At 38.4% G+C, this 14,621-nt stretch overlaps 1 protein-coding gene and 1 long non-coding RNA gene across 4 annotated transcripts; both read left to right on the plus strand.

Moving 5' to 3' along the window:
• Window positions 1-31: 31 nt before the first annotated feature.
• Window positions 32-13,999, plus strand: LOC119074905. Its single transcript, XR_005087264.1, has 2 exons — window positions 32-69; window positions 13,660-13,999. It is a non-coding gene; the product is annotated as an uncharacterized LOC119074905 (long non-coding RNA).
• Window positions 4,332-12,531, plus strand: LOC119074865 (protein strawberry notch). 3 transcript variants are annotated; one of them, XM_037181187.1, is made up of 15 exons: window positions 4,332-4,585; window positions 5,209-5,308; window positions 5,389-5,583; window positions 7,167-7,280; window positions 7,673-7,869; window positions 7,933-8,017; window positions 8,079-8,288; window positions 8,348-8,523; window positions 8,587-8,993; window positions 9,071-9,224; window positions 9,320-9,600; window positions 9,667-11,129; window positions 11,233-11,371; window positions 11,445-11,784; window positions 11,846-12,531. In XM_037181187.1, exons 1-15 carry the CDS (start codon window positions 4,583-4,585, stop codon window positions 12,092-12,094), a joined length of 4,113 nt encoding a protein of 1,370 aa, XP_037037082.1. In that variant the 5' UTR covers window positions 4,332-4,582; the 3' UTR covers window positions 12,095-12,531. The 3 variants fall into 3 exon arrangements, with proteins under 3 accessions (XP_037037082.1, XP_037037083.1, XP_037037081.1); XM_037181186.1 differs by having other exon boundaries at window positions 4,380-4,585; window positions 7,167-7,301; XM_037181188.1 differs by lacking the exon at window positions 7,167-7,280 and having other exon boundaries at window positions 4,350-4,585.
• Window positions 14,000-14,621: the final 622 nt, after the last annotated feature.

The raw sequence follows: 14,621 nt of genomic DNA on the forward strand, positions 1-14,621 counted from the left end.
GAAAAAAAAAAAAATGGAGGTCGTTTTGTGTAAATCAAAAAGTTGTAATAAAAAAATGAAAAAATTATTGTTAAATGGATTGATGGATAAAAATGTTAAGCATAAAACGAATATTTGATATTAGAGTAAATGGCTATTTTCGATGCATGTATACCGAATTCGATCGATTTAATTTCGCACTACCTATGAACAACACAGTCGTTACATGACCATTATTCGTAATTTGGCTGGCAACGACTACTATTATCAAAATCAGAAAATTCACTGGGAAAATGGAATTTTCTGGTGAATGATCGTAATTAACGAAGTCAAGAGAACATCCGATATTATGCCAATCTCACATATAGCACGGACAACCCTAATGAATATAAACTCCACTCGAATGGTCTAATGTCATCAAGGAGGAAATTACCAAGGTAAATATAGTGAGGTAATGTCACACAGACGCGCGGCCTAGCACATAAGTTCGATGCCAACAACATCTTTTTTTTAAATGGTTGACTACGATTTACTTGTATTTCCCAAAAATATTTTCGCTATCCCACAACAGATGGCCCGACCTTCTATTCCATTTTTTGCTTTCAACAAAGTGATGAGATGGCGTTTGTATCAAACTTTCGTGCCACCGCACATCTGATTCGGTTACCTCTTCACTATATTTACCTTGGAAATTACGATTTTATAAACGCTATCAAACGTACTCATTTACATATTTTAACATGAATAATGAAACGTTCAAGATAAATCGATCGATCTTAAGGATTCATTGAATACCCTACTTCAGCACTTGTATCGAAAATATCTATTTTGTAAGATGGTTACGGACAACAGAAATTTAGAGTCGCCTCATGTTCATATTTGTATTCGTGGTAAAATAAATTACGCCTATGGTGCTTTCATCTTTCAATCGACGGTTCTCTCAAACCTAAATTATTAACCAAAATTTAGTCTGAATTGAATTCTAGTAGATTTCTGAAATCTACTGTTTTACAAGTGAGTTTTGACAATTTTTTCGAAAATTCAAAACTTCAACACCCTTCACAACTACCAATAAACGAAACTATAGAAAGCTAAAAATTGGTCTCGCTCCGCTCGTGAATCCACCACCACCATATACTTTTGAATAGAAATAAAGTTTCATCGTGTGCGTTTTTTAGCGTTTTAAGCGAATTATTGCGGGCAACTGCTTTTTTCGTAGCGCTCGGAAGTTATTGAAAAATTGGTAGAAGTCCTTAGAATGTTTAGCTATACCTTCTGCTACCACTTCAAAGGGCTTTGCACTAACTCGATTTGAAATTCGGGCTTCGGGCTCCAGTCCTCGGACGGTCACCATCGTGAGAAACAATAAATGTGCTCTTTTCGTAACCAAATGAACAAGAAATAAATAAATTTATTCAACATAAAGTAAAATGAATGTTTTTTGATGCTGCGCATATTATATTGAACAAATTAATCGTAAAAATTAAAAAAAAAAAAATAAACTGAAGAAAAAAGTTAATGTTTTCGATAGGAATTTATATAATAAATGAAATTTGTATGTATATTTAGTGTGATGTTTACAAAACAAAACAAAAGAAACTGATTGTAACTTTCAAAAAAAGAAAACAAGCAGAAAAAACCCTTAATCATAAAAACAATTTAACATTTTACATAATGGCTGTGTTATTGTAATGAATACACTGAAATAAAGCAAAAAAAAAAACAAATTCGAGACAATTTACTCCATTAGTCATCCATAAAAAACTTGAGAATTACTTATTTTTTTACAAGGATGTAAACTTTGGGGAACACGGGAACACCATTCAAGAATTTAATTTTTTGTGATCTTATGTCAGCTCCAGATTGTAAAAAATCTTGGTTGTGATAACTTCAGCCACATAGAAAATCAGACCTTGGTGAACTTTAACCTGTTACAGACGGCTGTCATCTGTTATCGACAACGACAGCAATAATAAACGACAAGCTCTGACTGATGAGGCAAAAAACATGTTCAAAACAAATGAAGTAAAAGATTTCTGAAATTAATGTCTAAAAATCTTCGATCAAATGAAGTAATAGTTGGAATAGTTGTCTGCGACAGGTTAATTTGCACATGAAAACTCAGCCAGTCAGTCGCCCCTTTTGTCTTCATCATTGTCTTTTCTATAATAGGTGGAGTTTAAAGATCTGAAGGAAAGCAAACGTAAAATCGAGTGATGGGTGTTCAACTTTAGAATTAGGGAAAGTATACTTTGAAGAAGAAGATTTTCGAATTGTATTTTTCGCTACTCTCTTTACAATTTATCTGGGTTGGTCCACTATGCTGCTTGTAAATATCTAAAGGAGGTAGATGGAAAAGTGATCATTTGCTACGCGGTATATGTTAGCAACATCCAAAGTCGCTTAACTAGCTAAAGAAGAAAACCCTAGGAATTCGTTCTACAAAGAACTGATATAAAACCCTTACCTCAAATAAATTGGGATGATCAGGAAAACTAACTTAATGTCATCATTGTATGAAATTTAAATTTTCCTTACCCTTCTCCGAGTAGGAAAAGTTCGGCATTTTCATTGACATTATGCTGTAATAGAAACATCTGTGTCTGTTGAAATTTTAACTAACCATCGTTCTACGCACCCAACATGCATTAGCACCCAACACCCGAAACAAAAGTCGCACCTGTCCCATTTAAATATACATACGCGGGAGCAACCCACTTCTGATGATTTTTACCAACGCACTCCAAGAACAGGCCTGTTTTCGAGTGCGTTGTTTTTCCAGGTGGAGAATTTTTGTATGAAATCCGCCATTATATCGGAAACTGTCACCGCGTATCTAAATCTGCGTGACCTCCCAAAGTTTACAGTCTTGATTTATGGCATACAGTCATTTCATGATCAAACTTTGTCAAATGCATCGATTGACTTTCCCTGTGTGTTGGCAACAGGCCCACTAGTGGCTTTGGTGCAGCAGCTGTTATGCTTCGTCCATTCATACCCAACTACTAAACTAAACTTGACTCTAATACATTGTCGGAATATTACAGCATTCTTTCTTCTTCTTCTTTTTCAGCCATTCAGCCACTACTGGATGTAGGCCTCCCCTTCCTCCTTCCATTTTGAAGGTCTGTTGCCACTTTCTGCCAATTTCCTCCTACTGCTCTCTTGATGCTATTCATCCAACGTTCTGGTGGTCTTCCCATAGGTCGGGTTGTTGGTGGTCTCCAGTTCATGATCGATTTTGTCCAACGTTCATCCGTCATTCTTGCAATATGACCTGCCCAGTTCCACTTTCGAGACGCTATCCTTTCCATGACATCGACGATTCTTGGCTGTTGTCGGATCCATTCGTTTGTCATTTTGTCTCTGAGCGAAATTCCCAACATACTTCGTTCCATGGCCCTTTGCGCAACCCTCAGCTTGTTTTCTGATGCTTTCGTTAATGTCAATGTTTCCGCTCCATATGTTTTATTTGGACTGGGAGGACACACGAATCGAACACTTTCCGTTTCAAGCTGTTATTCATCTTGCTCTTGAAGATTAGCCTGAGTTTACCGAATACTGCCCAACCTAGACCAATTCTTCGCTTCACTTCGGCAGTTTGATTGTCCAATCCCAATTTCAGCTTGTGACCAAGGTATACGTAACTATCGACTCTTTCAACCACTGTGTCTCCAATTTTAATTTCTCGGTCGTCGTCGATGTTCGTCATGACCTTCGTTTTCGTTAGGTTCATCTTTAAACCCACTTTGCTCCTTTGCTCGATTGTTTGTTCAACTGCTGTAGCATTTTTTGTGCTTGATCCAGATCAACTGCTATAGGGATAATGTCGTCTGAAAAACGGAGGTGACTCAGATACTTGCCGTTCACGTTCATTCCCATCTTACTCCAATTCAATTTCTTAAAAACACTTTCGAGGACTGAAGTGAATAACAGCATTAGGAGGTTAAAAGTAATGCTCTACGACCACTTTATTACTTTAGGCCATGACCCACTTAATCTTGACGAAATCTCGAATACTACAGTCGACTGCAATGCATTATAGGATATCCTTCCATCCAAATTACTTGATTGTCTTCTGATTCGAATGTTAGTTACTTATCAGCCGAAAAACAACGGGAAACACATTCGAAAAAATTGCGCTCAAAATGGTAAACATAAAAAAATCCAAAATGATGAGGAGAGAAAAGAAAAAATTGAACAGATCGATTTTACAAACTGCGCGCAGCCAAACACTCACACAAACGGAAAAAAATGCTGTGTCTGGATATATACTGTATGTGGAACAGAAAAGAGAGAAAGAAAAAGAGAAAAATTATCTTGAACACGAATCAAAGCGTCCGCAGTAGTAGTAGTGGAGTGAACAGTGTCAGTCGCGCGGTGTGCATGTGTATTCGGGGTTCAGTCATAAGCAAAGAAAAATATTATAAAAGTCAGCACACGCAATTTTTTTTTTCGATTCAAAAATTTCATTAAAATGCCGATTATCGTCGATTTATTGAATTAGATTAATCTGAAATTTGTCAATTAATTGCATGGTAACGGGTACAACACAAGCGGAACCATTAAAACTGCGTAAATTCAACTGAAATCGATCGACAAAATGGTAAAACTTTTTTTGTTTTGGTTTTTTTTCCTCCTCACTGTACACCACCGTTCATGAATGGACATTTATCTATTTCATTTTTACTTGCAATATTTCAAGCCATTGTCATTTATCTCATTGAAAATTGCACACAATTCCATCAAATTCAATTTGTCCGCATTGTTAAAATGGAGAAAATGAAATTTTTCACTGGATTTTTTTCGCATAATTTTGACAATTTTAAAAACTAAAAAAGTTCACAACATAACCCCAAAACGAAAAAAAAATCGGTGATGGCTTCCACCTCGCGCTTTTTTGTATCGTAATTAGTGGCATTAATTATTCGTAAATTATCGATAAAATTAATAATTTAAAGTGGATTTTGATAATTTAGTTGGATGGAAAGATGGGTGTGGCTTGCAATTATTGATTTTTGACTGTCTGACAAGATTTGCTTTAGTTTGGCAAGAAGACATAAAACGAATCATTGTATTATGTATAGGGAAGTACATACAAGTACCGTAACGAGTTGCAGTATGCATTGTCGATGACGAACTTTGAATTTTGATAATTTCAATTTGCGTTTTCCTTTTCGAACGGAATGTGCGACGGATTATGACAAAAATGAATTTTATTTTTTAAAGGCGACGCCAAAGGAAAAATTTTCTTTCGACGAAGACGTGGAATATTCGTCCGGTTCAGATTTCGATGATGATGAAGATCCCGACAAAATCGAAGTTCCCGGTACGTAATTCTTTATTCTTCCATAATCTTCGGCAATTTAAATCGATTCCTAACCATCTGCATTATCTATTACGACTCAGGCGGCGGCAAAGACTTGGCAACATCGGCAGAATTTGGAAAACTGAACAAAACTCAATCGTCAAGTGGTGGTAGCACGGTTAATCCCATTCCAGTTGCTACACCAAAAACATCAACTAGCACTAAACTACCCACCGGATTAGTATCTAAGCCGAACACAACCGGATACGACATCATTAAACCCAATATGGGACAAGGTAAATTGATTGATTTTCACATCCAACAAAAATTGTAGAATGAAATCACATCTCATCAAACGAAGCAATCAAAGTCACTTGCGGAGCTCAATTCAATAATTTAGGAACTTGGTAGGCTTAGCAGTTGGGGATTTTGTGGACTATTTCGCCGATATGGTCCACAAAATCTCCAAATTCTATTAGTCAAAAACGAACAAACAAACTCCAACGCACTTGGTAGACTTGGTAGATTTGGTACACTTACCTTAAAGGTTGTATTTAAAACAGTGTAGGGTGTATAACCTCCCTTGCCTTTTTTATTATGCAAATTGCTTTAACGACGTTCACGTTGAACTGAAGGAAATAGCTTCTGTGAGCCGTCTTCAGTTGCATATTCATGCAATTTTGATTGATTGAATTCTCTCTGTCACAAAGTTGATATTTAATTGATGGTATGCGTACATAAATCATCATCATTCGTACGACGGTGCAGCGATGGTCTTTTATGGCACACATACACTTACTTAGAACTCTACTCAAAGGATATTGATAAATTATTTAAACACAAAGTTATGGTTCCACTTGCCGTTATTTTGATTACGGCCATTGAATCAATAGGTTAGTTGTATGTCAGCGATTCACAATCGGCTGTATGGATGACGTTGATAGAATTCCCACACGGGAAGCAATTTTGCATCTCTGTGTGTCGTGTTGTTAATTTCGTTTCGTCAATGACCATTTAAGTCAATCAAAGGTCTCTTCAGGCGAGGACTGGCCATGTCGTTTTCTTTTACTTAAATGCAAATTCGCTTCAGAAATCGCCCGATCGACCGTTAGGTTTCCATCCAAAAGATCAAAAAGGACAAAAGCATCGTGCTTGTGAGTGATTGTGAATTATTTGTGTGTCGTACCAACTAGGATTTTATTCGTCGTGTCTCGAAAGGCATATTCTTCTAGAGAGCGATCGTTTATTCTGTAGACTGTTCCATCATCAGGAGAACCCTTCTACACTTATAGTTATTTGTTTACCGAGGGGAAAATAGGAAATTCCAACAATAGCGATGTTTGCGGCCATAGCGAAGCGAGATCCGTAATATCGTCCGAATTGGAATTTCCTATTTCTCCCATAAATGGACACGACGGTGTGCATGTTGGGTTTTTCCGGTTTTTTCCACGAAACAGTGACAGTTCGAATGAAAAATGTTCGACTTTCTCCCCACGGTAGAGAAGATGCTGCACTTCTCGCACTAGAAATGATGACAAGTCGTCAAGAAAACGTAATTTTCTCCTGTCCTATTGAGGGGAGAAAATAAGGCAAAACACAACGCACGACTGAAAAATATGTTACTGGTCGAACTTGCATTACACATCACTGAAAGACAAAGTTCTTGGTTTCGAATGATGTTCGGCTAAGTTGTGAAGTGAGTTAACTTGTGCAGGGACTATTTTAACATCTCAGTGCCGATAAGACGACAACAAATATATAGGCTAGATAGTAGATCCGTCAGCGAATAATTTTGACGTCGATTGAAGAATAGGAAGAAAGTCAAAAAAGGAACCCAAGCGAAATGTATCATTGTGCCTACTATATTCATCCCAAACAGGCATGCCATATGGAATGAGCGGTACGAGTGGCATGATGGGAATGGGAATGGGATTAGGTCCGATGGCTGGATACTATTCTGGAAGTAACATGGCCGCCTCATTGTTGGCGCAGAGTAAGTCCAATTTTGGTAAAAGTGAGTTTTTGTTTTCAGTTGAGTTGTTTTTTTGGTTTGTTTTCTCTCTCGTCTATTATTTTTTCTATATCTTTCGATAAGACTTCTGTTGACGAACGATTTCTTTTATTCGCCCGAAATGTTACACTGAACCATGGATGGATTCAATTTCGATTTATTTATGAAAAATAAAACTTCTTTTCCTTCACAATTTGAGTAGATTTGGTTGGTATATTGTTTTCATTATGTAGTCGTTGGTTAATGCAATTTTGACTCATGATCGGCTTTGTTATTTCACGCTTTTTCATTATTATTTTGCAACGAATTTTTTGACCGTACAATTTCCTTGAAACGATTTTTCATCTTCCATTCGTCTTCCAAAATTCGTTTAGTGGAAATGGCTGGAATGGGATTCATGTCTGGTGCTGGTGGCAATGCAATGGGAGCGAATGCAATGCAACATTTAAACCAATTCATGTTACAAAATCTACAGTCACTCCTCGCTGCGAATCCGAACTTTCTGACCGGCGGCATACCAAACAAATTACTGTCGCAAATGTGGTCCGAACCAGCCAAAGTCATGTCATATGTAAGTGCAAATGTTTCGTCTGACGTTCAATATTATCGTCAACTAAATTCAAAACTATTCCAGCAAATGCAACCGCAAGAGGAGGAGGAACATGATGACGAGGAAATGGGTGTAGCCGAAACATATGCCGATTATTGGCCGGCCAAATGTAAGTTGAATTTTGTGCGGATTTGAATGTAGACTTGATAGTAACGGTCTATGTATTTTAGTGAAACTTGGTAAAAGACATCCAGATCCAGTGGTAGAAACAGCATCGTTATCATCCGTCGAACCCACAGATGTTACGTACAAACTATCAATTCCAGCAGAAACCATCAACAATGGTCTGCTCAGTGCTCTACAATTAGAATCCATAACCTATGCATCTCAAGCACATGAACAGTTGCTGCCGGATGGATCCAGAGCAGGATTTTTAATTGGTTTGTTAATTGTATTGACCGAGACAGTTTACGTTTTTAACAACAACAATTTATTGTAGGCGACGGAGCTGGTGTTGGTAAGGGTCGTACTATCGCTGGAATAATTTTCGAAAACTATTTGAAGGGCAGAAAGAAAGCCCTTTGGATCTCTGTATCGAATGATCTCAAATACGATGCTGAACGTGATTTGCACGATATAGGCGCTTCAAAAATTGAAGTTCATCGTCTGAATAAAGTACGAACGTTGTTTCTGGCTCTACCTTAATCGACGTATTAACTGACTGTTGTTAATTTCCAGTTCAAATACGCAAAAATTTCGTCTCAAATCAATGGAAACATCAAGAAAGGCGTCATTTTCAGCACGTATTCGGCACTGATCGGCGAATCAAACAATTCGGCTGGCAAATACAAATCTCGACTGAAACAATTGTTGCAGTGGTGCGGCGAAGACTTTGACGGATGCATCGTATTTGACGAATGTCACAAGGCCAAGAATCTGTGTCCCACCGGATCGAGTAAACCGACCAAAACCGGTCTGACTGCATTGGACATACAAAATAAATTGCCGAAAGCTCGTGTTGTTTATGCGTCCGCAACGGGTGCATCCGAGCCGAGAAATATGGCGTATATGGTGCGATTAGGAATGTGGGGTATAGGAACACCGTTCAAAACGTTTAACGATTTCATTTCGGCTGTTGAGAAACGGTATGTACAGACAGCGCGGAAACACAAGTTTTTTCTTCTGGATTATTTGATGGACATTTTTCTGATCTATTTTTTAGTGGCGTTGGTGCAATGGAAATAGTAGCCATGGATATGAAATTGCGTGGCATGTACATAGCTAGACAGTTAAGTTTCCACGGTGTAACATTTAAGATTGAGGAAGTGCCGTTGTCGAAGGAATTTGAAAAGGTTTATGATGAATCCGTTCTATTGGTGAGTGTGAAAGCAGCTCTCAATGCAGACGACACAAAAATTCAAGCAGATATCGTCTCCGTTTTGTTACATTAACATGAAATCTTTGATTTCAGTGGGTGGAGGCAATGCAAAAATTCACAGAAGCCGCCGAACTGATCGACGCAGAAAGCCGTATGAAAAAGACGATGTGGGGTCAATTCTGGAGTGCTCATCAGAGATTTTTCAAGTATTTGTGCATAGCAGCCAAAGTGAATCACGCTGTCATTGTTGCTCGTGAAGCGATAAAGTACGGGAAATGCGTGGTAATTGGTCTACAGTCAACTGGTGAGGCCAGAACGTTGGAGCAATTGGAACGAGAAGATGGCGAATTATCGGATTTTGTCTCAACAGCCAAGTAAGATTTTCTTTGCTTTCCCTATGCGCCTAGACGATTCGAACCTAATTTTCATGAAATTTCCAGGGGAGTAATTCAGTCGTTGGTCGAAAAACACTTTCCTGCTCCGGATCGTAATCGAATAAGCCGGCTTTTGGGACTGGAAGCACCTCAAAAGACTCAACTACAAGCAATTATGGAGGAACCTAAGCCAATCCCATCGACACCAGCCGCAACCAGTTCGAACAAACGGAAATCATCCCGACAGGCCGCACAACGTTCCAAACGAAATCGAAGAGGTTCGTCCGATGCCAGTGACAATTCGGACGATGGTTCTGACATTTCGGAATTCAAGGCCAGCGACAGTGAATCCGACGAAAGTATTCAGAATTCGGATAGCAATCAGAGCAGTGACTTTAATCCGTTCCACGGTGGTGATTCGGATAGTGATGCTGATCCGTGGGTGAGCAGTGCCCGGAATAAAAAGAAAAAGGTGAAAAAACCGAAGGCTGTCAGCCCGAAAAAGAAGTCCACATCGACGCAGGAGAAAATTCAGCAGTTGATAACCAAAAAACAAACCGAAATGAAGCCAGTGCTACAAACGAACGGTTACAAGGTGCATGTTGGCCCACCACCGAAAGATGCCATCGAACGGGCCTGCAGTCTCAAGGAAGAGTTGCTGTGTAAAATTGAGAAACTCGGTGAGAGTCTGCCTCCGAATACGCTTGATCAGTTGATCGATGAACTGGGTGGACCGGAGAATGTGGCAGAAATGACGGGCCGAAAGGGGAGAGTTATTCAGACTGATAATGGCCAAATTCAGTACGAATCCCGATCCGAACAAGACGTCCCATTGGAGACGTTAAATTTGACGGAGAAACAGAGGTTCATGGATGGCGAAAAGGATGTGGCAATTATATCCGAAGCAGCCTCTAGTGGCATATCATTGCAAAGTGATCGACGTGTACGAAATCAGCGTAGACGTGTTCACATCACACTAGAATTGCCATGGTCGGCCGATCGTGCCGTACAGCAGTTCGGTCGTACACATCGTTCCAATCAGGTGAACGCGCCTGAATACATTTTCCTTATATCAGATTTGGCCGGTGAGCGACGTTTCGCATCGACCGTTGCTAAACGACTAGAGTCGTTGGGCGCATTGACGCATGGCGATCGACGAGCCACCGAAACGAGAGATTTGTCACAGTTCAATATTGACAATAAATATGGACGCAGCGCATTGGAAGCGGTTATGAAAACCATAATGGGCTACGAATCGCCTCTAGTTCCTCCACCGCAAGATTACAAAGGCGATTTTTTCAAAGACATTGCTGGTGCTCTGGTCGGTGTCGGTTTGATTGTGAATAGTGAAGCGATGCCTGGCGTTTTGAGTCTAGATAAGGACTATAACAACATTTCCAAGTTTTTGAATCGAATATTGGGCATGCCGGTCGAACTACAGAACCGTTTGTTCAAATACTTTACTGATACTCTAACTGCGATAATTGGTCAAGCCAAGAAAATGGGACGTTTCGATTTAGGAATCTTAGGTAAGTCGGCTGTAAAAGAAGGATTTTTACATTAGACTGCTTTTCAGCGTTCAAAGCCGACCCCATTGATGCATCTTTTAATCGAAAATATTTTCCTCCTCAGATTTGGGTACTGCCGGCGAAAATGTGACTCGAGTAAAGATGATTCGCTTCATTCGCAAACATGCCACTGGTGTTGCTCCCACCGAACTGCATACCGTCTCAGTAGAACGTGGTATGATCTGGCAAGAGGCGATCGACAAGTGAGTGTTATCTTCCTCGGGTGTGCACGGAACGCAATATCTTAATTTTTTTTTTCTCCAAATTTTCTATCAGATGGGCTGATCTGTCCGGCGAAAAGGAAGGCTTCTATTTGTCCAACCAGAGTCGTAACGGTAAACAGACGGCCATATTAGCATTCAAAATCGACACCGGTTCGAAGAAAAAGACCGACACGGTCAACAAAAAAGAGCAAATGTTCCAGCTGTACCGACCGAACACCGGTCTACAATTTCGACCGGAATCGTTGGCCGAGATCGAAAAGAAGTACAAGAAGGTGCAGAGCGACGAAGCCGAATCGCACTGGACACAGCAGTACGATGCGTCGGTGAATACCTGCTCTCATGCGTATTGGCGCGGAAATTGTCGGAATGTTTCAATGGGACAGGAGTGCGAGGTTTGTTAAAGTTTGATTTCTAAAAAAAAGCGGAAAACATGTAAAATGAAACGCCCAACAGGTTGGACTGAGACGACGTACGTATACCGTTCTCTCCGGTTCAGTACTGGCCGTTTGGTCTCGTGTCGAACAAACACTGAACGCCAAGTGTGGTCCGTCAAATAACAAAATGCAAGTGATTCGTTTGAAGACTACGGAGGGCAACAAAATCGTCGGTACGTTGATACCGAAAAATTGTGTCGATACATTGGTGGCCGATTTGACATCGGATGCGGAGAAGGTCGAAGAGCAAACGTTCACAACGAAGTAATTTGTGTCTGTGTTATAATTATGGAACGCAAGTGAAAGAATTTTTTTTTGTTCCCCGAAAACATTTTGAGGCTTTCCCATTTTGGACATTTTCTGTGTTTTTAAGCAACAACAACAAAAAAAAATGTTTGCTCATTCGAAAAGGCAATGTGTGATTTCAATTCTAAATCTAGGACAGAAAAAGAGAGAGAGAGAGAGGAGAAGAAAACTAAACCAATTGACCACTCAACCGAATCATAAAATTACTCAACTTTCAATCATTCGACTCAATTCGATTCAAAAACCGACTGTATCGAATCAAAAAGTAAATCCTAGTTAGACGTTCTGTGTGTTTTGAGGTGAGCGCGAAAAAAACCAAGCATGTTGTTGATGTTGTCGTGTCGATATGAGACCAAAATGTTATTAAAGTAAAATTGATTCACAGAAAGCAAAAATAAATATTTCAAATTTTGACGATGAAACATAACGGTGTGGTACGGGAATCCAGTGAATGGCAAACTATAAAGATACCATCGGTGATGACTAAAATTTGTTTAAACATTTCCTTTACACACAATCGGTCGTAGGCTCGTACCAGATTTTCTATTGGAATTTATGATGATTTTGGATGAAATCAAGATTTCTTTATATCTTACTGGAGATACACATAGCAACGCGAGTTTGGCATAAAATTATTTGGCCTTTTGGTCGATTGATTCATTTCGTTGCGTAGCTTTCGCAAGTTTGAAGTTTCAAAACAATTGGAAAAGTCCTGAAAACAAAAGAATTTTATGTCAAACTCGGGTTGCTATGTGTATCACCAGTTAGATTGAGGACTCATTTCCGAGCCAGAAACGCGTCATTAATAAGTGATTAAATTTTCAGTGAGATTCTACGGATGACTAGCAAAAACAATTATTTGGACAGATCATTCTAGGTCATAAAAAGTCCACTCTTTTGAAGAATGTGACCGATAACGAGATTTTACACCAAAATTTGATCATGATATTGCTTAGAACAACGTTCATTGAGGAACTACGAAAAAATGAAATTTAAAATTTTTAAAATTTTCGGTTTGAATGAGCCGTTTCTGTCTTCGCACCCTTGCTCCCTGTCGATAATGATTTAACGTTGTAGAACCAATTCGACTAAATCGCCCGAAAAAAGAATCATTTGACTTGCAGTCAGTTCCAAATAATTGATATACGACGACATGCAATATTAATGCGTAAGAATTGACATATCTATCTAGGACAAACAGTGCACTCAAAATTGTTAGTTTTTGTTTTCTTCATTTTTTTTACCAACTTTTTTTTTCGTCTATTTGTGTGTAAAATTGTATGCATCCAGCAAAATTGTAGATCGTAAGACGACTTTTATGTTTAAGTTAGGTTACTTAAGGCAATTGATGATTTAAATCATTCGAATGAAAAAAAGGAAAAAACAAAAAAACAAAAATGTAAAACTAGAGATTTATATACAGGAGAGAGTGTATCATGTGTGGCAATAAGAATGTTTGCTGAGTATGGCCATTGTATAGTTTTTTCCAATGAAAAAGAAACAAAAAATTAAAGAAATTTTTTGAAGATTTTTTATTATTTTAGTTTTAGTTATAGTTGTGGTCTGTTGTGAATGCCGAATAGAATTGTTGAATAAAACAGAAATCCTCTCCTAAAAACAACCACCCGGAAGAATTTTTTTTAGGTCGTAGATCGTATAATTAAGTGAACAGAAGCTGATTGAGTGAACAGAAGGAGAAAATTTAAATTAACAAACAAAAAAAACTTTTATTTTTTAATGAATAATTTAGCTGGTACAATTAGTCGTTACACCTTACAAAGTAAATTATTAAGTAAGTGTTCCCGTAAAACTGAAATTAACTAAAAAAAATTACGTTTTTTGTGCAAATAAAATTCAAAAAACAAAATTATTCGAGAATTATTTTTGATCTATTCCACCAAAGGTTCGGAACAGACAAGGGCAACCAGGAACCTGATTTCACATTCAAAATTAAGATCTTTAATCTGATTCAATTTCAACTGTTCATTCCAACAACATTTTTAAAAACGATTTGTTGGTAAGATGTAAATTAGAGATCGAGGACCTGACCCGAAACCAGCTCGAAATAAATTTTTAAACATCTTCATCCAAATCCCAATTAAAACCCGACACAAAAGCCCCGGTAAAATTAATCTGTTCGGAATAGGGTCGAGCCAAGATTTTTTTATCAGGTTGGGGTCACCCGCCCATCACTAATGTAAATTAATCAGGTTCAGGTCATTTCAGGTAAAATTTGAAACAGGTCATTCCTTTGATTTTCAGATTCATAAGAAAAGAAATAACAAAAAAACAGCCACTTGACACGGCAGAAATTGACAAAAAAAAAAATATGACGGACAGATCAAAGAAATGGATGACTAGCCTATAAAAGGTGGCACCGTAAATTAACAGTTAAACAACTATGTCTTGAAGCAACGCACTTCATTAGTGATCATAGTCGACAACTGCCAAAGAGAGTACCTTTTTTATGCTTCATAGTAATGTGACTG

This window comes from Bradysia coprophila, unplaced genomic scaffold, assembly GCF_014529535.1.
Source record: "Bradysia coprophila strain Holo2 unplaced genomic scaffold, BU_Bcop_v1 contig_151, whole genome shotgun sequence".
In the NCBI taxonomy this organism is placed as follows: Eukaryota; Metazoa; Arthropoda; class Insecta; order Diptera; family Sciaridae; genus Bradysia; species Bradysia coprophila.

Coding starts and splice junctions, on each gene's coding strand:
- LOC119074865 (XM_037181186.1), top strand. Junction 5,309..5,388: donor CGACAAAATCGAAGTTCCCG/GTACGTAATTCT, acceptor ATTACGACTCAG/GCGGCGGCAAAGACTTGGCA. Junction 8,524..8,586: donor AAGTTCATCGTCTGAATAAA/GTACGAACGTTG, acceptor GTTAATTTCCAG/TTCAAATACGCAAAAATTTC.